Genomic DNA, 27859 nt, shown 5'->3' on the forward strand with positions numbered 1-27859 from the left:
TGCAAGGCGATCGCCCTACCTGCTGTCCTACTGCGCCAGCCACAACACCGCTGTTTTGAAGTCATTCACTAGGTTTTTAACTTCTGCCCATGAGGACAGTCCAAGGCAGGAAGCAGCTGCCGTCTTAAACCGCAGTCGCTGACCTAAGTCGCTAGACCCTTGACCTGCCTCCAGGCGCAACTGGCGCGCAGCAGCGGCAGGCGCCGCTCAGCTCCCTCTGCGGCCGCCAGGGCCGGCCGGCGCGCGCCCGGCACGCGCGTCCCCTGGGCCGCGGCGTCTGGACAGGACCCGCGGGCGCCGAGCAGAAGGAAGCCACGGGGGGAGCGCGCCGCCGGCCCGAGTCAGGCCGGACCCAAGCCTCCATGCGTGGCCGCCCTAGAAAGTGCCTGTCTGGTAGGGAGAATGGTTTTAGTCTCGACGCTACTCTGACCCTTCTGGAGCACACAAAAGTACGAGAACGAGAGTGTTTCTCTGGAGAACGGAAAGGGGGTAGCCGGGTCAAGGGGAAGCACGCTCGCGAGGCGCTGGATTTAATCAGGCAGTGGGAAGGACAGCCGCATCCGGGTCCTCCTGCCGCAGGGTGCCCTCCGAGCCAGGGGTCCTTCAGGTAGGAGGTCCTGGGTGACTTTGGTCGTCCGCACAGCTTCGGTGCAGAGGGTACTTAGCCCAGGCCTTGTGCGTACGCTCTTCTCCTCCTACCCGGTTTTTAGGCCTCTGCCGCAACCATGCTGCGCATGATTTTCAGCCAGGCTAAGAAGCATCCGAGCGTAAGTGCCTGACCTTCCGGACCCCTCCCCGTGGGTCCTGTCCCTCCGGTGTCTGCTCGCGGCTTTTGCACTTGGGTACTTCCTTCTCCGCAGTCGCCTTGCGAGGGCTTAGACCCAAGCCTTCTTGGCAACACCCCAGGCCCTTCAGCGCCCACCTTCCAGTCCAGGTGTTGTGGAAGCTGGTCCAGGCAGTGCTGGAACACTGGCCGCCCTGCGTGGGTTAGAGACTCGCAAAGGTCGAGTGTTGTTCTTGTGCTTTCTGTCAAGGATCAAGTCACCACAATGCGCCGCCGGGCCTTGGGGATAATGCTGGAGTCTCTGTGACCTCGGAATCAATCTCAGCATGCCTTGGCATCTTGACACTCCCGGGGAGCGTATACGCTAGCGCATATATAAATGAAAATACCATCTGTCGCTTTGCCCCCGGGTCCACCAGCGTTCTGGGCTCCTAAAACTTAGTCACACGGTCTGCGTATCGAGTCTGCTAGCAGTGGAATTTCAGACTTCTACCTAGAACTGATAGCCGCAGCTAAAGTGTGCATGTTTCTTTTTCTTTTTCTTTTTTTTGCGCGTGTAGATCAGATTGCTTATTGAACAGAGTCGGCTTTCCATCACATCTATATCGACGCAACCGAAAGGAATTTGTCAAAAGTTTGTTTATGCAGGTCCTTAAGACAAAAGAAGATCTCACGTTTTATGGGCATGGTATCTAAATTTTGGGCGAAGATGTCATGTATTTCAGCGTTTAAAGATGACTCTTAATTCTTGTCTATTTTGCTTGTAGTTGATTCCCCTCTTCGTCTTTATTGGAGCTGGAGGTACTGGTGCAGCGCTGTATGTCACCCGCCTGGCCTTGTTCAATCCTGATGTCAGGTATGTACTTAATAACGTTGAGGATGTTGATGGTTTATCAAGCACTTGTCAGGACCACAGTCTTTCTAGGAAGACAACCTCGGTTACTAGAAAAAAAAAAAGAAACTTGAGTTGTGTATTAAATCCAAATCTCAGTTCTATTCTCATTGACTTTTCCTATGTCAGCTTACATTATCAGAACATATACATAGGAAGGATGGATTCGTTATTGTTTACCTTCTTACATATCGATAAAATATAAAGCTTTAATAAGCCAAATAGTAAGCTTGTGAGAGGGATACACAAGGACAATTTCCCCAGACGGCTTTATTTTTGTCTTTTCTCTAATTGATTACATGGGTTTGCATACTACAGGTCTTTTTTTTTTCACTTCCATAAAGAAAAAAAATTCTATTTCACTTCATAAAAAGTTAGATCTGAAGTTCCAAACAATAATAGTGAGGTTTTTTTTAAATATTGAATGTAATCAAAGTAAAGTGAAAGTAAAGTGAAATTTATCAGTTACACAGGGGGGGTGGGGGGAGGTATATTGTGATTCTTGGTGGTGGAATATGTGCACTGGTGAAGGGAGGGTGTTCCAGCATTGTATAACTGAGACTTAAACCTGAAAGCTTTGTAACTTTCCACATGTTACAAAGTGATTCAATAAAAAAATGAATTAAAAAGAAAAAATAAATTAAAAAAGTTAGATCTATTGAAAATATATTTTAAAAAGTAGAAAAGGTCTTAATTATTAATGTTCTGTTTCTTTTAGTTGGGACAGAAAGAATAACCCAGAGCCCTGGAACAAACTGGGTCCAAATGATCAATACAAGGTAAGTTACCACTTGTTTTGTCATGGAGTTGGTTATTTTGGTATTGATTTAACAAGTGAAAATTTCTTAGAACTGTTATGACCATAATTTTGAGTAGCTGCTTGAGAGTTCTGTGAAATTTAAGTGGCTTCTTTTCCTAGTAATTTTTTTCCCCTAAGGGTTTTGTTTTCACAGATTTTTAGAATTTGGATGGCCAAGCGCAGTGGCCTAATTGTTTATAGAAAACATCTGGGACAGATTAAAGCCGGTTCACATCCACCCAGCAGATATTCTGATTGAATTGCTCTGTTATGGAAACAAACTTGCATTTTCTAACCCTGTTTCATGTGATACCAATGCCTCTGATTTATGGACCTTAGTCTATCTGAATAGCACTAATCTAGTGCATGGCTTATTGGCTAATTTGAAGGCATAATGAAAATCATTTAAAACTTAGGCTTTTACTATCTGTAAACTTTTCAAAAGTCTTTATTGGTGATTGAGCCCAAAGCCTTATACAAATCTGAGGTATGGGTTGTTCCACTGAGCTAGATTCCTGACTTGCTCAGCTTAGGAGAGCTTGTACCATGGGCCTTCCACTTGGAACATATGCGCTACAGCTGTTGAGCTCTCTTACTCCTTTGTAGACTTTTTAATATCTTTTCTCAAAGAGCAAATTGTAGAAGTACTCTTCCAAGGAGTTTCTTTTGCATTGAAACCATTTATTTTTATCTGCTTTATTGGAATATGATTGACATGTACCATGCCACTGTGATACATTTTTTCAGGGTGAGTACCATAGTATGACTTAACTTTTATTTATTTATTTTGCTTTTTTGGGCCACACTCAGCAGTGTTCAGGGGTTACTCCTGGTTTTGTACTCAGGAATTACTCCTGGCAGTGCTCAGGGGACCATATGGGATGCTAGGAATCGAACCCAGGTCGGCCACGTGCAAGGCAAAAACCCGTTCTACTATCGATCCAGCCCCTCTTTTATTTTTATTTTAAATTTTTTTGTCATGTTCCCTCTTTTAATTTTTAAGATCGAGTATCTTTATTTTTTATCTTTGTTTTTTTTTTTCCCACGGTTACAAAACTTTAGTTATACACTTCATTGTGTCAATATGGTTGTCTTTAAGTTTATGTTGAAAACAATTCTTAATTTGTTCTATTGTATCTTTGACGTTTGTAATATGGTGTTGATGATATTCTCTATAGTGTGTATTAGATTTCCAAAATACCCTCTAGTTGTAAATTTGTACTCTTAATTAAACCTGCTCACCCTTGCTTTCCAGCCCCTAATCATCATTACTCTTTTGGTAAATCTGACTGGTTATATCCCAAAAGTGACATTGTACTGTTTTTATCTCTCTCCATTTGATTGGCTCATTTAATACAGTGTCTCAAGGTTCAGTCATTGCAAATTTGAGATCATTTATTGATACCTCTTAAATAACCTTCCTCAATCAATTTTATTTCCATATAAAAATGGTAAACTTTTTCATTGTCAAAATGGGGTAAGTTTTTAGGATCTCATCTTTTTTGATCTCAAGTTTTTATATCCCACCTCATATAGTTTACTCATTTAATGTGTATGACTCACCTGCATATACATTTCGCTACACTTGATTGTTTCTTCAAAAGAAAAATGTTTTACTTGGGCTCTCTAATATGGGCCCTTGTCAGTGAATGTCTGGGACACTGGCAGATAGATCTAACTGGCAGATGGATGCTGTCATTACTGATGTCAACAACTTTTAGGATAGGAAGTAAATAAAAATTTGTTGATGAAGCTTAAATGAGCTATCTGATGTTATATTTTGTATTCAAAAATTGGTGAACACCATATCCTGATTTTTTTTTCTCTCAAAAATTTGTTTAAAACAAATTCATTCTGGAGATAATTGATTCTACATCCAATAAAGTTGAAAGAAAAAAGAGGGAGTGGTAGGAAATGAAGGGAGAATAAAGTTCTGAATGCAAAATATTTTCATAAATATTAGTCCTTTAGTATGGAAGATAGACTCTGTGACTGAAGAACTTGTTATAGAAGATATTTTGGAAAATAAGCTATTAATGCACTGTTTTTATAAAATATCGGTGATTTGCTAATAGAAGTAGTTAGAATCAAGCCCAGAAATTTGGAGCTATAGATTATGTGAAGCCTACCACTGCATCTGTATCCAACAGTGCAGTAGGCTAATCTTACTGTGCCTCACAGAAAATAATTTTCCTAGCACATTGACTTCAGATTATTTGGTTCACTTTAGCAAATCATAAGTGAGGGAACATTTTGTCACTTCAGAACCTGTGTATACTTACTCCTCTTTCTGTGAGTGTGCGTGTGCGTGTGTTGGGGTCATACCATTGGTGCTCAGGGTTTACTCCTGGCTCTGCACTCAGGGATCACTCCTGGCAGTGTTCAGGAGGCCCTATGGGGGTATCTGGATTGAACCTCTTGGGCCACATGCAAAGGGAGGCCCTATCCACTGTATTTTTTTTTAATCTATTGTGAGACCAAAATTAACAGTGAAGGTCTACATAAAGTGAATATGCACCAGTCAATGTACAGTCTTCATTGTTGGAAGCCAATACAATTTGGGAGTTTTTACTACTTTAGCAAAACAAAAAGAAGGGATCAAAGTAGAATCTAAGCAAAAAAGACTCAGGAACTGCATAAAATTGCCCCAAAGCCAAAAGATCATAATATATTGTGCCATCCCAACTTTCAAGTTGTACCTTTTCAGAGACCTTCAAGGTGTAGACGATGTTTACATTACTTAACTTGATCTTGCAGATGTCTCTTTTATTAAGTTAGGATAAGTAAGGTTGTAATAATCGGCTTAAATAAATAAAATATTCTGCCCCACAGTGCCTGACATTTATTATAATCTGGCAAATGTTTATTTTCTTTTTAATATATAATCTGCAGTTCCTTTTTATACCTATTCTTTTGGATAGCACATTCTTTCTTAAAGTTTTTTTTTGGTTCAGTTTCATAAAGCCCATGTATATGTATCTTAAGGGTAAACTTGATACAGAACCTTTTTTGCTGGCACCACCCAGCAGTGCTTAGATCATCAGAACTTCAATACGAAGCACTTTGAACTGTTGGCCTCACCTCTAGAACTTTCAAAAGTGAAGTCAAGGAGCTTGAGAAATAGTTCAGGAGTTAAGGCACCTTACTTTGCTGTGGTGGGCTTCAGTTCAATCATTGCCACTACATAGTTTTTCCCAAGCATCAGTAGGCACTGCTGATGGGTTCTGGAAGCTCCCCGGCACCACCTTGGTTAATCTCCAGACTTGCAGGGCCTGAGCAGCACCGCATCTTGCCTGACAGCACTTGCCTGACCTGTTGAGCACTGCTTGGGAGGCAACCTTCCCCCAAAGAAAAGTTAAGAATTTTTCAATTAAATTTTATTTTTACGATTAGATAAAACTTGGGTACCAGAGCTACTATGCAGCAGGTAGAATGTGTGTATTGCAGTGACTGACCAGGGTTTGGTCCTCAGCATCCTGTATGGCCCCTGGAGCAACACTAGGAGCAGTTAATGAGTGCAAAGCCAGGAGTAACCCCTGAGCCTCACCGAGTATGACCCCAAAAGAAAAAAAATTAGATAAAACTTATTGGATAAAGATTAGCTTCTTACATAAAAACTGAACACATTGTTGATGATTTTGCAGTTTGGTGGTTTTTTTTTGTTTGGATTTTAATTTTTTTTTGAATTAAATATAACTAGAATACAATCTCGTAAGTGTTCTTTGACACAGAATGAGTAGACCCTTCCAACATTAATAATTTTACTTGTTATTAAGTGCAAGTATATAAGTAAATCTGGAGCACTTAGAAATGTAAAATATTTTTTGAAAAGTATGAGTTTTGGGAGGGAATTTTAGATTCTTTATGAAATTTAATTATATGTAAGGATAATTTTGGAAAGAACCTTTCAAACATATACCTCATTTAAAGTATTAATTTAAATTGTAATACAATATTGTTTAAAGTCTTTGTACTACAGGTGGCCGAGTGTCAGTTTAATATTGATGCAGTCTTGTTTAGGAAATTAAACTTTGAAATGCAAGCGACAGAAAAATAGAAAAGCTAATTTGTCTAAAAAGTTAACCTAAAACACACAGTAAAGCATATTGTGGGCTTTTTGTTTGCTTGATTCTTTCATTGGAATTATGGCACTTTTTTTTAACTTGATATGGATGATAACAGTATTTCTCTGTTTTGTTGGAAATTGACCTGTGCCTTTAGAGATGAGAATAAAAAAATTACTTTAATTATTCACATTAAAACAAGTGTTTTAATTGATTCTACTAACAGATTATACCAATGAACTTGTTCTGGGGTTGTAGTTCCAGTATTTTACTTATCACAGGACTGGAATCCTAATGTCTTCTGAAGGACCTTTTAGCATTCTTAATGTTTATAATTGCTACAATAGAATAGAAAAATGCTCAGATCTTCTGTACTATCTGTGTATTTGATAGATTATCTAAAATATCTTTTTTTTCTTTTCCAAGTTTTTCGCAGTGAATGTAGATTACAGCAAACTGAAGAAAGAAGGTCCAGACTTCTAAACAAAATGTTCCACTTGTAAAGCTGCTTAAAATGAAGGTCTTCCACAAGCCATCGCACAATTTTCCACTGAACTAGGAAATACTTCCCCTCTAAATGCATGAAAACATGTTGATGTATTATGTTGGGGTTTACAATGATTAATAAAAATATGAAATATAGTATGTGTCACTATTTAAAGCTAAGAAATCAATGCTAAACATTCAAACATTCAAAGTGTATAGGAAATAAACCACTAGAACTTACGGAATTTTAAAAATCTCTATTTGTCACTGTCACAGTCATCCCTTTGCTCATCGATTTGTTCGAGCGGGCACCAGTAACGTCTCTCTCTCATTGTGAGACTCATTGTTACTGTTCTTGGCACATCAAATTACGACACGTGTAGCTTGCCAGGCTCTGCCATGGGGGTGAGATACTCTCGGTAGTTTGCCAGGCTCTCCGAGAGGGGCTGAGGAATCGAACACGGGTCGGCCGTGTGAAAGGCGAAACACCCTACCTGCTGTGCTATTGCTCCAGCCCCAAGCACTGACTATTACTGGCTGGGTTTTTGTGTGGAGGGGGGGCAGCTTTTAAACTAATGTATAACTAGAACTTGTTACGTAGCTCAAACTATCTGATTCTCAGATGATTCAGTGAGTGGACATATCTGTGCCAGCATATCAATAATTGACAGTTTAATTGAATTAACTACCTCACACTAAGTGATGCACAGGGGTTACTCCTGGCTTTTGCACTCAGGAATCACTCCTGGCGGTGCTCGGGGGACCATATGGGGTCCTGGGAATCGAACCTGGGTCAGCTGCGTGCAAGGCAAACGTTCTACCTGCTGTGCTATAGCTCCAGCCCCCAATAGGTGTATATGTTTGAAAGTTATCACATTATAGAAACTTGAGAAATTTAGTGACAATTTTGGATTTTACTGTATTGGTCTAAATGTTTATAAGATAGCACATTTTGCCAGGCTTAGTTAGGTGCATTTAAGTATAGTTGTCTTGATAGCCAAAGAGCTAAAAAATGGGCTGGTGCTCTTGGGTTTTTGTTTTTCTTCTGGGATCACATCCCCAGTGCTCAGAAATCACTCCTGGGGACCACATGAAGTAACCAGAGGTTAAACCCTGTCCAACCCCACACAATACTTTTTTATGCAAGACTCCTAGGGCAAGTCTGAGCAATGACAACCACTAATCTAGAAATTTGCACCCCAACTCGAGCATCAGTGGGTATAGCCTTCAAACCAATATAAATAACTGTTGTCTTGAGTTATGTGTATTAAAAAGTTGGGAGTTTTAAAAAAGAGTTTGAGGAACTAAGACTGGTTATTCATATTACTCAAACTCAGTCAAATGTGGGAATTTGAACCCAGGTAATCTTGAGTCTCAAGTGTAAAGTACATTTCAGTTACTTGACTGAACTTTTAAGCTTCTGAGTCGCATAATTTCTACCTCTAGTACAGGATCTTTCAGGATTCCCACTATTGACTTTGTTGTGTGTTTTGGGATCAATCCAGCAGTGCTCACGGTCTACCTGGTTCTGTTGCTCCTTGTGGGACTCCAAAGACTAAGGTGCTGAGGACGAACCTGGTGGATTTTCTGCATGAAAAGCATCTGCTTCAGGGGCCAAAGCTATAGTACAATGGATAGGGTGTTTGCCTTGCACATGACTGACCCAGATTTGATTCCCAGCGTCCCACTTGGTCCCCTGAGCACCGCCAGGAGTAATTCTTAGTGCAGAGCCAGGAGGAACCCCTGAGCATCACCAGGTGTGAACAAAAAAAAAAAGCAAAAAAAAATGCATATACTTCAATCTGTTATGTTGTTTTGCAGACCTCAATTGGCTTTTTTTTTTTTTAGGGAGAGGATGTGCAGGAATGGTAGCACACCTGGCAGTGCTCCTCTCTCCAGCCCCTCTGCGCTTTTTGAAGCATATAGTGCTCTGTCCCATTTTAGCATAATTAGTCCTGATTCTGGCCTTTATCAGTACAAACCTCTAACATGCATTCCCTCTCCAAGTTGTGAATACCAAAAATGATCCCTGACTGTAGTTATCCAGTAACTTCTTGGACCCCAGAAAACCGAGGACAGGTCCTCAAGTCAGGCATAGTTGGTGCTCAAAGACACATGAAGCATGGCTGAGACAAACCCATCCACAGGGGCCGTAGGCGCATATGACATAACAAAGTTTATTAGGTGTCGTATGACAAAGTTTATTAGAGAGGCAATGATTAAGTAGAGGTTGGAGGAATGTGTCTATGTGCACTAGTGAACAGGTGGCAGTGGGGGCAGGGGGTTGTTACAGCTAGAAGGAACTGGGGAATACTGTCCTTGATGCTTGCTATAAGGCAAGGCAAGGTTGAAGAATTGCTCACACCCAAGCAATTGAAGCCAATTAGTCTATATTATTCTTTGAAAACGTGAGGTTTCCCTGGCATCAGCCTGGTCCCCAGAGAAGTCAGGATCTGAGGCATTCCCTAAAGGCCCAGCAGCTTCTAGAGGTCAAGGGGTTGTGCCAGGGAGAACTCCCAACACCTGACACAGTCTATGATCCCCTCCGTCACATGCATCTCTTCCTTGAAACATTTTCTTCCTTTAGTCTCTAGAATATAGTCCTTTACTGAGCTCAGGTTCAGGTGCTTGATGCTTAAATGCCAATCACTTAATATGGGTTGAGGCTTAAGAGTTTTATTCAGGTACTAGCAACGTGAAATGAGGGTGACCTTGTCCTCAAGAAAGTAAGATGGGTATCTTACTTTCAAGTTGGGGCTAGGGTTTACATAAGGCTAATTGAGAACAGAAGTTTATGGTTGTGCGAAGAACAGGAGGGGTTTAGTCTTGATTTATGCATCCTATTCCTTGTAAAACTTTGAGATAACATGGTTAAACAGCCATCCATTTCCAGAGCATTGTTTCCGTAATGACCTCCAAGGATCTTTCCTTTTCAACCAAAGTGACCTGGCTTAGCAATAATCACAATGAATGAGAGCATCTTTTAGGGTTAGAGCCAATGTCAAGGTTAAGGGCAAATGAGAGGCATCTTAAATTTAATATACTCAATTTTGAATTCATATACATCTCCATCGCTGCATTCACATTTTGAATCCCACGGTCTTTTATTTTACCACTTCACAGAAGCATCAGTCTTGTAGTAGCTCATGCCAAAATCCTTTGAGTCTTCATTAATGTTTATCACACACTATATCAACTCGTGTTTGCTCTACTTTCAAAATGTACATAGATTCTCAGTTCACATAATTCCCTTTTTGTTACCTTGGTCCTTTAGTTTCTTTCACTTCAGAAGACATTGTTACCTTGATTGCTATAATATACCTTTTGACCATCTCCTTTTCTATAATCTTAACCATGTATCTCAGAATCCTTTCCTTTGCTCCAAATTCATTATTCTTCCCCATTTTATGCAAACTACATACTTAAAAAAACGAAACAGGGGCTAAAGTGATAGCACAGCAGGTAGGGTATTTGCCTTGCACATGAATGATCCGGGTTTCAATTCCCAGCATCCCATATTGTCCCCTGAGCACCGCCAGGAGTAATTCCTGAGTGCATGAGCCAGGAGTAACCCCTGTGCATCGATGGGTGTGACCCAAAAAGCAAAAAACAAACAAACAAACAAAAACACTAAACAAAACTTTGGCTCTACTTTGGCTGTTCTACACTTTTCTGTGGCCTGGAGTGATAGCATAGCAGGAAGGGCGTGTGCCTTGCACATGGCTGACCTGGGTTCGATTCCTCCGCCCCTCTCAAGAGGCCCGGCAAGCTACTGAGAGTATCCCGCCTACACAGCAGAGCCTGGCAAGCTACTCATGACATATTCGATATGCCAAAAACAGTAACAAGTCTCACAATGGAGACATTACTGATGCCCGCTCGAGCAAATCGATGAACAATGGGAGGACAGTGCTACAGTGCTACACTTTACTGTACCTGATCTTCCAAAAACAAGATTATTTTTATCTCAAGGTTTTGCTCTTGCCTTTCTCCAAATTCCCTTCCCCAAATATTGGCCTGAGGGATCTCTTTTTTACTGGCCTTTGCTCCAGTGTCACCTTCAGTGAAGCCTTCCCTGTCAGAAATTTTACTTCCTACCTAATCCTCACTCTCCCACCCCTCCTTTTTTCTTTTTAGTCAGTCTAGAAGTATTAGTCTAATATGTAGCACTGTAGCACTGTTGTCCCAGTGTTCATCGATTTGCTTGAGCGGGAACCAGTAACGTCTCCATTGTGAGACTTGTTATTGTTTTTTTGCCTATTGAATATGCCACAGATAGCTTGCCAGGCTCTGCCGTGCAGGTGGGATACTCTCAGTAGCTTGCCGGGCTCTCCGAGAGGGATGGAGGAATCGAACCCAGGTCAGCCACGTGCAAGACAAGCGCCCTACCTGCTATGCTATGCCTCCAGTCCAGTCTAATATGTAAGCAACATTATTTGAAATCCTATTCCCTACTTAAATGTAAGCTCCCCCAAAATGACTATCGTGGTACATTTTTCTTGATGTATTTTCAAGACCTAGAGTATCACTTGTATCACTTGTCATCCTGTTGATCTTCGATTTGAATCAAGTGGGTGCCAGTAATGTCTCCATTTATCCCTGACGCGTGCTAGTGCAGCCCAATGATATCTGCTTGCTCCTAGTGCAGCCCAATGATATCTGCTTGCTCCAGAAACAGGAAGAGCTTCAAATCGTTCATTCAGGGACTTGCCGAAGAAATCTGACCATCTAGTTGGTGGGCGGCTATGAGGTCTTTTGACATCCCATTGGAATCCAGTTGGTAACAGCTCTAGTTCAGCGGTCGTCTCTGAATCACAGTACATGACTGGCCCATCTGATTTTTGATGCCTTGGCAAACGAGACAGGTCCCTGAAGACCTAGAGTAGTTCCTAGCAAATGTATTTTCAAGACCTAGAATAGTTCCTAGCAAATTGATAGAGGTCCATTTTATTAAGTATCTAGAATAGGTAATCAAGACCTGGTGAAGGGGCTGGAGAGGTATTACAGGTCTTCCTTTTAGCAAAAACAAAAAAGTTCCCTAGAGTGCTAATGCCAGAGCAATCTTTGCCCCAAACTACCCATTTTCTTTAGTCCCATTATTTTCTTTCAAACTCCAAATACCATACAGGTTTCAGTACAATATAAGAAAATGTTTTCTTTTATTTACATAGTAGAGGTTCCTAGTACAAGATATATTAGAATCTGCTAATATGTAACTCCTTTTTCAAGAATCTTTAAGTTTGTCAACTGGGAACTACATTTTATCAAATAACAGTTGCTCTTGGGAAAAACAGTTAATTTGAAATTTAAATTTGAAATTAATAAAAAATACATATTGATGATATATTTCTTTACTAAATTTTAATGGTTCCCATTGTAGTAAATTGATCTCCTCTCCTGATAGTGACTGAGTCATCTTTGGAAATCTTCTTCATTTTAATTTTATTTTGCTTTATTTTATTTATGTATAAGTAAAAAATGAACAATGTTATACGATATAATCTCATATTAAGATTGAATTAATGATATAGTATTATTAAGGGGGCACCACACTAAACTCTTTATATGTATTAGTTCATTTACTACTTAGTAAAATGTAGGGCAGACATAATTACTCTACTCCCTTTTTTAGATAAATGAGGAAACCAAAGTAAAAAAACAACGAGGAAGTGGTAGAGCCAGGATTCCAGTTCAAGTAATTTTACTTAATAGTTTATTCTCTCGATCTGATAGATCTGTTTCATAGAATTATCTATAAATGAATTACTGTATTTAAGATGGCTACTATGTTCCTCCTGGCAGAATAAACAAAATAAAAGCTATTATATAATTTGGAATTTCTTATTCTTCTGCTTAGAATTCTTATGGGAAACTTCTAAGCATCACATTACATATTATATAAAATGTATAGGAAAGAAAAGGACGATTTAGTAAAAGTGGTCAATAGTCTGTTCAAACTGTTCTTTATTGCAAATCTTACTGATTTCAATACATGTACAAAGTGATGAACTAAGAAGTGGTCTGATTTGTTTTTCTCTCTCAGTTGGAAAAGCAATACCTGACCACATTGTATGCCTATTAATAATGTTCTACCTTCTCTAATTTGCATTATAACTCAGTGAATTATAATCTTGATATGTACGTTATTTCTCCTGAGTTGAAAATGATACTGAGTCCATTCATGCCTGATATTAAATAAATTCTTTCATTCTCTGTGAATGACAAACAGGATATGAAAAAATTATTCCAGATCTCTTCCTCTTCTATTGTTTTTCCATCTTAAAACATAACAGCTTGTATTTTTTCTCATAATTTTGTTTTGTTTGTTCCTAACCAGAGAAAGGAGTTAAGTGCTGCTTGAGATTTTCAGACTTTATTAATCCATTCTCAGTGAAGATACTTTAGAAACTGAAATAGTCTGTCTTAATTCCTGTGGAAAAATCCCCAGTCTGTTTTCCCTGGAAGAACACATTTGCGTAAGAAACGTTTGTGCAGGAAAGATCTTACGGAAACAATCAGTTAAACACACCCCCTAAATGTTCTTTGACCTCTGCACCCCATACATCCCTCCCAAAATCCCAGGACCAAGCTTGTTCTCTTGCTCTCTTTGCATCCCGATCACTCACCTAGCTTACCAGGTTCTGCAGATTCCCAGTTTGAGACCAATGTACTCTAACAATTACTTTTCTAGAATAATGGTTTATTTTACCAAAAGAACATCTCACTATTTTGTAAATTTCTTTATGAACCCATTATTCAAGCCCCTCAGGATTTTGGTGTCTGACTCATTTGAGTTAGACACCATAGTAGTGATAGCACAGTGGGTAGGGCGTTTGCCTTGCATAGGGCTGACCGGGGTTCAATTCCTCCATCCCTCTCGAAGAGCCCAACAAGATACTGAGAGTATCCCGCCTGCCCGGCACAGCCTGGAAAGCTACCTGTGGCATATTCGATATGCCAAGAACAGTAACAGCAAGTTTAACAATGGGGACACTACTGGTGCCTGCTCGAGCAAACCGATGAACAAGTGACGACAGTGCTATAGAGCAACTCCATTCATAAACCTAATTTGTTTAAAACTGGTCAAAGAGTCACTTATTCTTTCTTTTCATATAGTGTATTTAAACATCTTACAATACAAATCAAGTTTATTAGAGGAATCCTGTTAAACTAATTTAATCCTATAACTCTTCTGAGAGGTTTTTCTCATGTTCCCTCATGATTAATTGTAGCGCTGTGCTGGTGTGCTAGTAATGTTTAACAACAACCTCTCAAGACAACATTCCAATTTGTAGCATTTACCAATTTCTGTGATTGGCAGATTAATGCCTTCCCTCCCCTCAAGAAATTCAATTCCTATTCTCTGGACCTGAGAATGTATTACATTAAATGGCAAAGGAGAAGTAAGGATGCAGATGAAATTAATGTTTCTAATCAATCGACTTTAAAATAGGAAGATTATCCTGGATTATTTAGGTTCCAGTGCAAACAGAAGAGTCCTTAAAACTAGAAAAGAAGATTAAAAGAAAAAAAAATCAGAGATGTGTGTGACTACAAAGGAAAGGTGAAAGAAATCTATTGAAATGTATTATTTATTGTGGTAAGGTGATTTTACAGCTGTTCCATGTTATCGTTTTTATATTTGAGTGGTTTTTATCCTCCCCACCACCAAACTGTCAATAAGCCTCCTTCACTACCCCAAGATCCCTCCCTGTCACTGCCCTCCCATTACCCTTGTAGTCTAAATTCCTGGTATCACATGGTCCTTTGGGTGCTGCCAGAGCAAGCTGGAGTACTGATGCAGCAGTAGCTCCTGAGCACTGAGCACCACCAGGTTCTGGCCCAAACTGAAATAAAACAAATAAGAAATGCTTTGTTCATTTTTTCTTTTATTTTTTTCCCCCTGAGATCACTCGTGGCAGGCTCTAGGGACCGTTGGGGGTCCTGGGGATCAAACTCAGATTGGATATGGGCAAATTGCTTACCCTCTTTATCATCACTCTGGCCCCTCTGTGTTTTATAGTAGAAAAGTAAGCTAGTCAGGAAGTGGCTGATTGAAAACCCCACACTATTTTTAAGCTTCTTTCTAATAATTATTTTTATTAATTTTGCTTCCCTCCCCCATCTCAAGGTTTACGGCAGCTGGAAGATTGGAAGAAGGCATTCAAGGAGAGAGAAGGGACCGACTTCTCACACTGCACAACTCCTGTGGAGGTCTTTTCACACTGACTGAAATCCAATGATGCCCCATGAAGCTGAGAAAAATAAAATGTCCGATATGATTTTTAGGGATTGAACCTGAGCCTCCTATATGTAGATCATGTACTTAGTCTATTGAAAGATCTCTTTGGAGGGAATATGTCTGCCACAGAGGCAGGAGATGGGAAGGTGTGTGGGTGGTGGGAGGGACACTGGGAATACTGGTGGTGGAGAATGGGCACTGGTGGAGGGATGGGTACTTGAGCATTGTTTGACTGAAACGTAATCATGAAAATTTGTAAGTCTGTAACTGTATCTCATGGTGACTCATTAAAACAACAAAAAAATTAAAAAATAAAAAAAGATCAAAATCATCATTTTGTCTGCCCCCCCCTCCGAGGGGCCCCGATGAAGAAAGCCTGGTGCAGAGGTAGGAGATTCTGCGTCCATTTTGCATATAAACACTCCATTTTTGAGTAGTATTCTGCCACAATGGAATAAGAAACATACATTATTCTTGCTCATTTTCTAGTTTATTATCAAGTTCTGTAACAGTTTGGAAGAAAATAAATATTTTAGAAAGACTGAGTCAAATAAAAAAAATCAGCATTTTGTCAAGTAACTGTATTCTGAAAATTCAAGAAGAAATAAATGAGAAGGCAATAGAAAAAAAAAATCTCTTTGGTCCAAGTAATTTATTAAAAAGCCATAATGGAGAAATAGTATCTGGCTTATGTAGCTGACTCCAGTTTGATCGTTAGCACTGTATGGTCCCCTGAGTACCACTGGGAACAGCCCTCAAGCATAGGGGCAAGAATTGCCCCTGAGTGTAAAAGATTATAAAGGCACGCACACAGGAGGGAGCGATGATATGTGTGGTGTGTTGTTGTTGTTGTTGTTCAAGGACTCTCGGGGTGGCGGCGCCCCAGAGTAAATATTATTGAAGACAGTGAACTCCCAAGTTACACTCATAATATTAACTGTCATCATGTGTCCATACAGAAAGGACATTGTTTTAAGGTAAACTAAGTTCCCTGCGGCAAGGCTAAAAGGACAAACTCAATGTTATCCTACACCTGAGTACTGGCTCAACACACACACACACATAATCATAATGTCTCAATGTAAGAAACCACAAAATCACAAAATAGGGAAAGAATCTTGTAATTTGGCATCACATAGAACTTGGTTTCAGTTCTAGCCTGTCAAAACAACCCAAAAGAAATCATGCTGTAGAGCACAGTTGAAAAACTCATCGAATGAACACCAAGAATGAACCATAACATAAATTATAAATTTTGGATAATTTATGAGTAGGTTATAGATAACTTTTGTAATGCATTCCACTAATTCTAATATATGTGTCACTTTGATGGGGGAAATGGAAAAAGTTATATAAGTATGGGGAAAGACATAAACAGGAATTCTCTGTACATATCCGTGAAGTTTTTATTTGAATCTAAAAAATGTTCTGAAAATACAAAAACTTAAGAGAAAACAAAAACAAGATGTGATTATCAGCCAGTCTTCAAGTTCTTGCTCTTTTCCTATTATCACTTCTCTTGACAAATGACCATGATTTACCACTTATGATGACCACAAAAACTTCCTGTATGCATCTACTAACCCGTTGTGCACACTTTATTTGAAGCACTGAGGTTTTCCATGTGTCCACTAGTCAAAGATCTCTGTCTGCTTTGCTCACAACTGTAATTTCAGGGCCCAACGGTGTCTGCACTTAACAGATACGCAAGTATTCATTGATTAAATACATTACACATAATGTGATCCCAGAGGTTTTCAATTTATAGCTATTTTCTGAGTGATAGTAAAACTTAATTTGTAGATAGTAACTGAGTTTTGAATAGATGTTTAGAAGCAGAAACTCAAGAGCTTATAGCTTATTAAAAGGAAAATAAAATTCAGTAAATGTTTTTTATAAACACCTAAGGGAGCATATATAAAACAGCAATAAAATAGCTGTGAAAAACCCTAATTACTGACAGTTGTTTACCATGTAGAAACCTCATATGATTTTTCTAGATGGAGACCATTAATTTGAATTACTCTAGAAAAATAATTTATAGAAGCATTTGCAGTTTATCATTATTATATAATGACATATCCCCTCTTTTTTATGAAGAATCCCACAGTGTCTAATAGTCATGAATAAATTTATAGATGTTTTTCATATTGAAGTAAAATGACTCTTAACATGAAATGTCCTCTTCTTTTTGTTTTCTTATCATAGGCAAATAGAGCAAAGGACCTAATGGAGAATGACAGTACATTATTTCATAGAGAAGAAAAAACTAGATGACTATTATTAATTTTAAGTCCATTTAAAAACAAAATAGATTATATTACTAGTCAGTATTGGCACAAATGATTTTAATTCTAGTTTTAACTTGACATTTAGATAAAGAACAATTGTTGAGTTCAAATTAATATTGCCTTGAGAAGAAAATCAGTAGACTATTTTTTGGCATAACAATATGTAGTCATGATCACAGATCATAAACTATTGCAAGAAATACAGTGTTATTTATTTATTATAATTCAGTGAGAATTAGTTTACTGAAAAGAAAGCAGAGAGGTATGTTAGCTAATTTACATTGCTTCTTAAAAGCATGAGCCTAATGAAATACTGTGTTAGAAAATAAATGCTTAGAAAGCACAGAATATGGCAAAATTTTGAATAATAATACTGCTAGGGCTAAAAAATAAAGCTTAGGAATTAGGAGGATTAGTTTTTTCTTGTTTCTGTACTTGATAAGGAGGGGAGAAAAGGGAATTCTTTTTGAAACGTGCAATGTATTTACATTGGCTATTTCACTTTTTATCCTCACCTCAGTCCTTTTGGATTGCTGTTGTTTTTCTCATTTCCATGTAAGAGAAATAAAGTTCAGGAGTACAGATTGAATATTTGATTCCAACTTACACAGTTTGCTCACAAAATCAGGCATTTGAATCCAAATTCTCTATAGTTTCAAAGTCTACTTGCAGCTATGTTTCTCAGGGGAGCTCATCAAAGGGGTCAGTAAGTTTTAGTCCTGAAGTCATTGACAAAATTATCTGATTTTATAAAATTGCAAACCTGGAGCAGGTGGCTTAACCTTGCCTTAACTGTAGATTGCTTTGATTCATTGCCTTTGGGCTAATTTTATTCCTGTTTTGACAGATGAAGAGCAGGAATATTGAGGTTAAATAAATTACCACCTATGGTTATACAAAATACAAACTACTGAAATGGGATTTGAAACCAGGCAGGCTAATGGCAGGGTGCACACATTTAACCACTGTGCAAAAGTGCAGGCATCTTGCAGGAGGAAATATAATTCTTCTTCACTACCACTCATTTCATTTCCTGGTGATTTTTGCTTCTTTTGGAAAAATGACTAGGATATAGGGAGGGGTGTGAAGGGGGAAGGAAATAAACGTAGTTCTTCAATTGCTCTGGGGATTTTTTCATATCTCACACCAATCCTTGCTATGATGTGAAAGCCAAGAAAACAAAAGGTATATTTGGATAGTGATAAATAGGGCATAACATATAAAGTTTATAATATAAGGTGTGTAAGCTAGTAGTAAAAGGTAAGACCGCATATATGTTGAAGAGAGATCTGTAGGATAACATCGCGTTTGTTGTTTTAGCCTTGCTGCAGGGAACTTAGTTTACCTTAAAACAATGTCCTTTCTGTATGAACACAGGAAGACAGTTAATATTATGCTTTGTAACTTGGGGGCTGATTGACTTAATAATATTTACTCATGGGCATTTGCTTCCTCAACTCAGTTGCCCTTAGTTCCTAGCACCCCAAAAGCAGGGTCTCAACGAGGGACGTAAAGGACCCAGGGCAAGCTGTGAGCTACACTGGCATCAAAATGGGCCAGGCCAAAGCACCACAATACTCAACTATAAGTTGATAACATGGTCATAGATAAATGCTGTTATGATCCAAAAGTAACGACGAGACTAGGACCCTGCTGGGGTTAGGAAGACTAACCTGACCTGAGGACTGTGGTCTGGAATATATAGTGAATGTCCTCAGGAAGAACCAAATTTTAAGTCTGATATATATCTTACTGTGCTCATACAGAATGACATTGCTAGAAATATTAGAAGTAAATTTATTGTAACTATTTAAGTGGATAACTAGCTGAGGAAAGAAGAAAGTGACACATCCTGAATGGGACCCCGCCCTTCAGCAGATCTCCTATAATCTGGAGTAATCTCCTTAGATGAGATTTTGTTAATCTCCTCGAGAAATGGTGTTACCCCTCTTTGTTGATTTGTTAATATTCAACCCACCTTTTTGTCATCACCCTATGTGATTGCTATGTAAACTAAGACTGAGAGAGAAGACACAGGAGAGGGAAGACAGAGAGAAGACACAGAAGCAAGAGGGAAGACACAAAAGCAACAGAGAAGACACAGAGGAGAGAAGACACAGAAGTGGAAGAGAGAGGAAGACACAGAAGTGAGAAGAAGACACAGAAGCAAGGAGAAGACACAGAAGCAGGAAGAAGACACAGAAGCAAACACAGAGAGGTCGGAGGAGACCAGAGGAGAGACTACAGAGAGAAACACACAGAAGCAGAGAACAAGGAGGAGCCATCCCAATCCGGTCCATACACAGTGGCTCGGGAGCACCGAATGCAAGTGGAGGGGGGGGGAGAGAGAGAGAGAGAGAGAGAGAAAGAGAGAGAGAGACAGAGACAGAGACAGAGACAGAGAAAGAAAGAGAGAGAGAGACAGAGAGAGACAGAGAGAGGAGAGAGAGAGAGGGGCGGAAAAGGATGACTGCATTTTATATGGTAGCTGAAGAGTATGATGGACACTCATGTTGCTTTGGGGAGATTCATCTGGCGTAGCTTGACATAGTAAGTTGAAAAGAGATCTTGAAATCAGGAAGTTCACTGGAAAAGTTATTTAAAATGACTTACTATTAATTGTTAAATAAACTAATGCCTCTGTCTTAACTCAGGATGGCATAACAAAATACCATCAGATGGTTGGCTAAAACAATAGGTATTTTCTCACAGTCCTGGGGACTGGAGTGTTTGCATGGTTTGGTTTCTGTGAGAATATTCTTCCTAGCTTATATTGTTCTTTCTATGACTCACATGTGAAAGAAGAGGCATGGGAGATGAGACAAAGGAGAGAGTGGAAAGAGAAAGATTAAGGTGTTTCTTTCTTTTCCTAGGATACCGTTAGTGTCAGATGAGAGTCCCTTCTTTATGCCCTGATTTGACCTTAATTACTTCCCCAAAGACTTAACCTCTAGATGCAGTCACTTTGGGTTCTGGCTTTAACATATACATTTATGAAGAACATGGTTCACTTACCAAGAGATAATTTTACTCTTCTTAAAAAGGAATGCATCCCCTCTGACTCTAGATTTAAGATATGGAAGAATTGAGCTCCCTTTTGTCATAGTTTGGTTACATTCCCAAGCAAGATATTGCAGTCTAGGAGTGGAGACTGTGATCTGAGGTTGCACAGGATTCAGAACTAGACTGGTAGCTATAAACACGAAGGCCTGGAGAGTCTGGAGAGAGAGCACAGTGGCTTAAAGCACTTGTCTTGTGAGCAAATGGTCATGAGTTCAAATTGTTGATGCTTTACACAGGCTGAGTGTGATACTGGCCACTTTCTCTGATTCTGGCAGATCTGCAGTTTGCATTCCCAAAACTGAAATTAGAAGGGCTGCAAACCTTAGCGAACACTGTGGTCAACTCTGTAATTTTATGACCCTACAACCCTCTCCTTATCCTCTCCCCTACACACCTTTGCTCATCACCGAGAACCATAGCCACCAAGTGTGCAACACTCAGTCATTGAAATAATAGTAATAATAATAATATCATCATCATAATCTTCTTCATCTTCAAAAACAGCAAAAGGAAAAGGGAAAGGGAGGGGAGCTGGAGACTAAGAAAATGAAAGAATGTCTGAGAGAGTAATGGCAGAGGTAGGGATAGACGCTATATTGATGAGGGTTTCCTTAAAATGGTTGAGCCACTGGATGCAACCTAATGCTTTTTTAACGTTTTTCATGTCAGGGCAGGAAAAATATAAAGATATGCAATTTTTGGTGGCAATTAGAGGCATGCATATTGGTCACCCCTGATAGCGCTTAGGGGCCTAGTTTTGGTTCTTGTACTAAAGAGTGATCTCTGGGTTGCTTGGGGGACCATATGTGGTGCTGGTGATGGAACAGGTGTTGGCAGTACGCAAGGCAAATGACTTACCTCCTCTATGTTATCTTTGGCCCACAATCTTAATTTTCACTGCTTTGCAGTAACTTTGGAAACTGGGAAGTGTGAACCTTCCTATTTTTTGATTTTCTAGGTTATTTTTGCTAAGTAGCCTATATTTTTTGAGGTCTTAACAAAATCTTTATGAATGGATTAAGAATATATTGAAGTCTAAAGATGGATTTAACTCTGTCCTATAAGTGCTCCTCTTCAAGAGAATGGCAGCTTTCAAAAGGAAATACATACGCTTATAGAAAGAATTCTTCCACAAAACACAATTAGTTCTGTATAATAAAGTACTTGTGAAGTGGAAGATTTCTGAACAATACAGATCTTTCATTCTTATAAAGTATATGCATTTTAGCAGCCGAAAGATTTTTTAATTCTGCTCACTGAATATTTCCAGATACAGAGTCTGAAATTTGAACAGGTGATTCAAGCCATTTCTAGATAGAAGTAGTAAGAGCCAATGGTTTTGACTAGGCCCCCAATTTACCATTTGTTTTTTCCCCTACATTTCTGGTGGAAACAGGGAAATGTATTTCCCTCAGTGAAGGTTCTTTAATCAGAATGGCATAGAATTCAAACCCCTGTATAGCTTGCTTATAATGAATATATACCAAATAAGAAATTGGCCACTGTTGGGACCAGAAATATAGAACAGAGGTTGAGGTGCTTGTCTTGCAATCTCTGGCACTGCATGGTCCCCAAAACATCACAGGTAGCACCTTTTGAGCACAGAATCAAAGAAATAGAGACCATTGTTCTAAGAAACTGGGAATTTGCTACCAAATTTGTTACCATAATACAATCAAAGTTACCATATAAAAGTATGAAATAAAATCAAATAAAAAAATCAAAAGTAGGGACTATTATTATACAAAAGTCTAAAATATTTGATATTGACATAGGTATTTGAGAACAACATTTTAAAAATGGTTATTTGAAACTTCAAGGATAGAAAAACCATATATAACTGGTCAAACATTTTGGGGAAATTTTATGTGAAATAGCTTGAGAGAAAAAGCATAAATCAAATTAATTTTTAAGGAAAGCACTAGAAGTATTAATCTAGCTTTTCTTGTTTGTAGTTGACAAGGTGTCATGATAGAAATAAGTTTGGAAAATAATTTATATCCTTATAAACAGAAATTAAAGGGAACAGACTAAGTCCAAAAATTCAGAAACTTGCAGGATTAGATAAAGTGCCAATTTTACAATCCAAACTAATAAATATAAAATCACATGGATGTTAAAATTCAACCATATATATTAAGGATCAAACCAAGTGCTCGTTTATTATACTCATTGCTAAAACGCATGGGTAGCTTAAGGGAACATTCAGTAAATCAACTAAATTGAGTAAAATGGCTCAGCAAGAGATTAACGTGGTATCCTCAAATCTTGATTGGCCATAGAACACACAATTATATTGGACGTGGGTATAGCATAGTGACTAGAAAGCAAAACAAGCAAAACAAATAGCAAATTAATTCTATCTCTAGAAATGAACTATGGATGTGACTATTGGCACATAGAAATGAACTGGAATCAAATAAATGAAGTTTGCTGTGTTTGCAAGAAACTGTATTGATAAAACATTATCCTGGAGTAAAAAAGGATTCGTGTGTGTGTGTGTGTGTGTGTGTGTGTGTGTGTGTGTGTGTGTGTATGTATGTATGTGTGTGATTTTTTGGCAGGAGAAATCAACCTGGAGTTTAAATATATGTCTTGGTGACACTTGATAAGTGGCTAAAGAAACTATGGGAAGTGAAGAACTTCCCAAAGAGTGAGGTAGTGACCATTTTTTAAAAAGGGAAATGTGCTATTTTTAGGAAGTAAAATCAAGATCTAGTCAAAGTTGCTTCATTTTTAGTAGTCATAATATATTTTATTTATTTATTTATTTATTTATTTTTAATGTAGGAGTACAGCTATTTATTCAGCCATTGATTAAGCTGATTGAATTGGGCATGAACTCCACATTACCTTTTTTATTTTTAATTGAATCACTGTGAGATACAACGACAAAGCATTCATGTTCGAGATTTAGGCATACAATGATCAAACACCCATCCCTCCACCAGTGCACTTTCCACCATCAGTGTCCCCAGTATGTCGCCCCCTCCCCCTCATCCCAGTCCTCACCCTGCCTCTATGGCAGGCAATTTCCCCAATACTCTCTCTCTATTATTGGGCATTGTATTTTACTCAAATTTTCCCACCACTATTTAAGCCTGCCTGTCAGGGGCAGATGCTAAATCATTTTTTGTCCATTGCTCATTTTGAATATCTTGGGTGCTGCAGACATGTACTTCTGAAATCCTAGATTGTAAATGGTTTGGTTCCAGAGACATTTCTGTAGGGCACTAATCCATTTTGGGATTCAATTGGGCGTCTCTGGACCAGGGCTCTTGGTGTGCTAAGATAGTGCCCAAAGGCACATTGTGGGGGTGATATCCAGGCCAACGAGTGGGCAAGGAGCCAGGGAGAGACAGCCCAGTACCTCTGCTGCCATACAGCATGGAGACTTAGTCCTAGAACCTGAATACCTGGGCATTGCTTGTGGAAGCTCTTGATCACCAGGATTCCATCTGGAGTAGATGGATGTGCCCTGATAAAACTGGCTCGGTATGGGGACCAGAGAGATCTCTGGCTCTCTGGTATCTCCCAGGACTTGCTTCTATATCTCTGGCTTTTAATCTCTTCAAGATTTATTTATGGGTCTCTGAAACAAGGCCAGTAATAGAGTTTACAGTGTGGTGCTGGAGTTGGTTCATGGGGTGATTGCCAGTGTTTCCATGTGTGTTGGGAAGTGGGGGAGGTAGCCCACCCCAACTCCATAAAAAACTGGAAATTTCAGTCACAAAACCCACATACCTGAATTTTCAGCAGATCATATCTTGGTGAGGTCTGTCCTGAGATGGTGGAGTCAGGCCAGGGGGATGGCAGTGATTTTGGATTATGGAAACAAGAGGCTGCTGGGGGCTCTGCTTGGGCAGGCACAGGCCAACCTGCCCCCTCTGATTTACCCTAGTCTGTTCAGACATGCACGGGTCCAAAATTAACTGTGACTTTTGATCTCTTTCAAGATTTATCTATGGGTCTCTGAAATAAGGCCAATAAATGAGCTTCTATAGCTGAGCCAGAGGTTGTTCATAGGCGTGACTCCCACATACCTAACTTTTAGCGGTTTAATTTCTTGGTAAACTTGGTCTCAAGTTGCTGGGGTCTGGCCAAAGGCACAGCGACAATTTTGGGATGTCAGGAAGCTTGAAGGCACCATCAGGCTGCTGATGCACTCGCCCTGCAGGTACAAGTTGACCTATTGGTGGCATCATACCCAGAATAATATATTTTAATTTTTTAATATGTACACATATGTTTTACATTATAAATCTAAATTGAATAGAGATTTCTGAAAGTTTATAACTCCAGAATATATAATTAAAATGACAAGACTGTGATGTTCTAATCATTCCATGAAACACGCTGTAGCACTGTAGCACTGTCGTCCCATTGTTCATTGATTTGCTCGAGTGGGCACCAGTAATGTCTCCATTGTGAGACTTCTTGTTACTGTTTTTGGCATATCAAATATGCCACGGTTAGCTTGCCAGGCTCTGCGTGTGGACAGGATATCCTCAGTAGCTTACCGGGCTCTCCGAGAGGGATGGAGGAATAGAACCCGGGTTGACTGTGTGCAAGGCAAATGCCTTACCTACTGTGCTACTGCTGCAGTCCATGCAACACAAGGCACTAAAATATTCTAAAACATTAAATATAAAATTTTAAAACACTATAAAATTTTCTCAAAGAAAATTTCTCACCCTATACAAAGGAGGTCTTCACAGTTCTCCCCTGCAGATTTCAGAATTGCTAATGAACAGTGTTTTATACATCGTGTCTTCCATTTTCCTGATGTCTATAAGTTCAATGATCTTCTTCATTTGTCTGTCCTGCATGACTGGTGTATGCTGTTTGTAGACTAGCCTTTTAGCTATTACACCTATGGATCAAGAGGAGGTTCACATGGGACACCATGCTCTGAAGTAGAGATTTTTGCTTGTCACCCTGGGATCCTGAACCTCAGCTTGATGTCACTCTGAAATATTTATTTTTAATTAAAAAAATCATTGGTAACTGTTCCCTCTTGGAGAACCTGGCAAGCTACCGAGAGTTTACTGCCCACACGGGAGAGCCTGGCAAGCTCTCCATGGCATATTCATATGGGAAAGACGAGTAAGAAGAGGTTGCTAATATCTCAGGATTGAGAGGAATAGAGACGTTACTGCTTCCGCTAGAGTAAAATGATGAACAATGGGATGACAGTGATACAGTGATACAGTGAACTGTTATACACTTGAAGGGTGCAATGTTGTCACACTATACCTATCCCTAAGGTACCAATGTCCCTTCAGTACATTTCATTTGGGAAAGGGACTTGGACCACACCCAACTGTGCTCAGGGCTAACTCCTGCCTCTGTTCTCAGGAATCACACCTGGAAGTACTTGGGGACTATATACAGTGCCATGGATTGAACTGGAGTTGGTCACAAGGAAGACATATGTGGAGTAAGTCCACTATATTATCTCTCTAGTTCCAACAGTTTGTTTTTGAGTTAATTCTTTGAGGATTGGTGAGTCTGTTTTTGTGAAAGAACAACAGGGTATTTGGTAAAGTGTATGACTTGTTATGGTAGTGGTGAAATGTACGACTTGTTATGGTAGTTATTAATACTGTTGTTCACAGTTTGTTTTTTGGTATTCCCTTTACTTTTTAGAATATATGGTAAAATTGTTTTTCTTACATCTTTGAACATAGAGAGGACTATGTGTCTTCCTTCTAATAATGAAATGTAACCAGCAATATGTCAGATCTGGGTAAAATTTTAAGAAGTGTTATATGACCTGATGCTTTCTCACCTTCCTGGCTTGCACATAGAAATAAAGCCTCTTTCCTTCAGGGTCTTTGCAGGATGACAATCTCAACTCCAGTGGAGTGCAGTGGGGAATATTGCAGTGCAGGATGACTGAACCTTCACATTCTGACTGTATAATAGTCTTTGGCTTGGCAGTTCATGGAAAGTAAAAACAAACAAATAAACCAACAACAACAACCTTGAATACATTAAGTACATTGATCTAATATTTACTATAAACATAATTAACTCTAGAGAAAGGTCTGGGAAATAAAAATACAATAGAAATAACTGCATTGAGCACACAGGTTATTACTGCTGAGGTATTCACTGACTATCCTTACACCATAAATTGGTATGAGCTTTCTCAGCATGAGCGGGATTTGGCATAATCCAGAAGACCTGGGACTCAAATAGGCATGAAAATTATGTTATATTATGCTAACATGCTACCAAATCTTCAAGTTAAGTGAATTAATAGCAAATGAGACTAGTTTTGTGAAACTAGAGCCAATATAAGACTAGGCATATGTTATAAAGTCATGTTAGCTGAAGAAGAGAAAAAAGTAGTTCATATAATACTTTGTTCTAATTATTCTACTATTTTAAAAAGAATTAAAAACATGAAACTAGATCACGTAATTCCCATTACTACATTCCTTAGCATTTTATTTAATTAATATTTAATATTTTATACAGAATTAGAATTTCACTCTATTTACTATGTAAATATGCTTCCAATTTGGTTGCTATCTTCAGCTATAAACAGATATGACAAACTCAAGCTGATTTAGAAAATTTTGTCAGTGAGAGACAAAATATGTGTAAATTAAAATGTAATGTCATATTTCACAAGCCAGCTTCAAGCTGGAGTAATATAACTGCTGCTACAGTCAATTTGAGTTTCATAAATATCAACAATTCAAAGTCAAAAATACATCTTAACATTTATATCTTGTGGTATAATTTTTTTGTTGCCATGTTAATGTGAGTAATAAAAAATTAAACTCCATGTGCAATCTTTGCCAGAGTGGATTTTGGAAGAAAGACCCAAAGGCTTACATATTTTATTTAATTATGTCTATTGCACATTTGTATTATATAGGATTTATATTTAAACTATATGTACAACAATAAAAGCGAACATTTACATATTCATCACCATTTACTATCTCTGTGCCTAGTGTTTTATAATTTTTTTAAATTTTCACAAATTTCCTATAAGGCTGACACTATTATTATTTTACAAATTTTATAATAAGGAAATACACACTTAAAAAATGAAATAATCTGGACTGGAGAGATAGTACAGGGATTAAGGAACTTTCCTGGTTTAAATCTCCAGCATAGTATATGGTTTCTGAGCACCATTAGGAGTGATTCTGGAGCCAGGAGTAAGTATCAAGCACCACTGGGTGTAGCCCAAACAAATAGACATATGAAAAGTTAAA

General features: G+C 38.8%; 1 protein-coding gene across 1 annotated transcript; it reads left to right on the plus strand.

The window, feature by feature from the left end:
* Window positions 1-591: 591 nt before the first annotated feature.
* On the plus strand, window positions 592-7181 carry NDUFA4 (NDUFA4 mitochondrial complex associated). The gene is made up of 4 exons (XM_004602214.2): window positions 592-767; window positions 1552-1640; window positions 2395-2455; window positions 6966-7181. The coding sequence occupies exons 1-4, from the start codon at window positions 726-728 to the stop codon at window positions 7020-7022; spliced, it is 249 nt and encodes an 82-aa protein (XP_004602271.1). The 5' UTR covers window positions 592-725; the 3' UTR covers window positions 7023-7181.
* Window positions 7182-27859: the final 20678 nt, after the last annotated feature.

Source organism: Sorex araneus, chromosome 1 (assembly GCF_027595985.1).
Source record: "Sorex araneus isolate mSorAra2 chromosome 1, mSorAra2.pri, whole genome shotgun sequence".
Taxonomy (NCBI): Eukaryota; Metazoa; Chordata; class Mammalia; order Eulipotyphla; family Soricidae; genus Sorex; species Sorex araneus.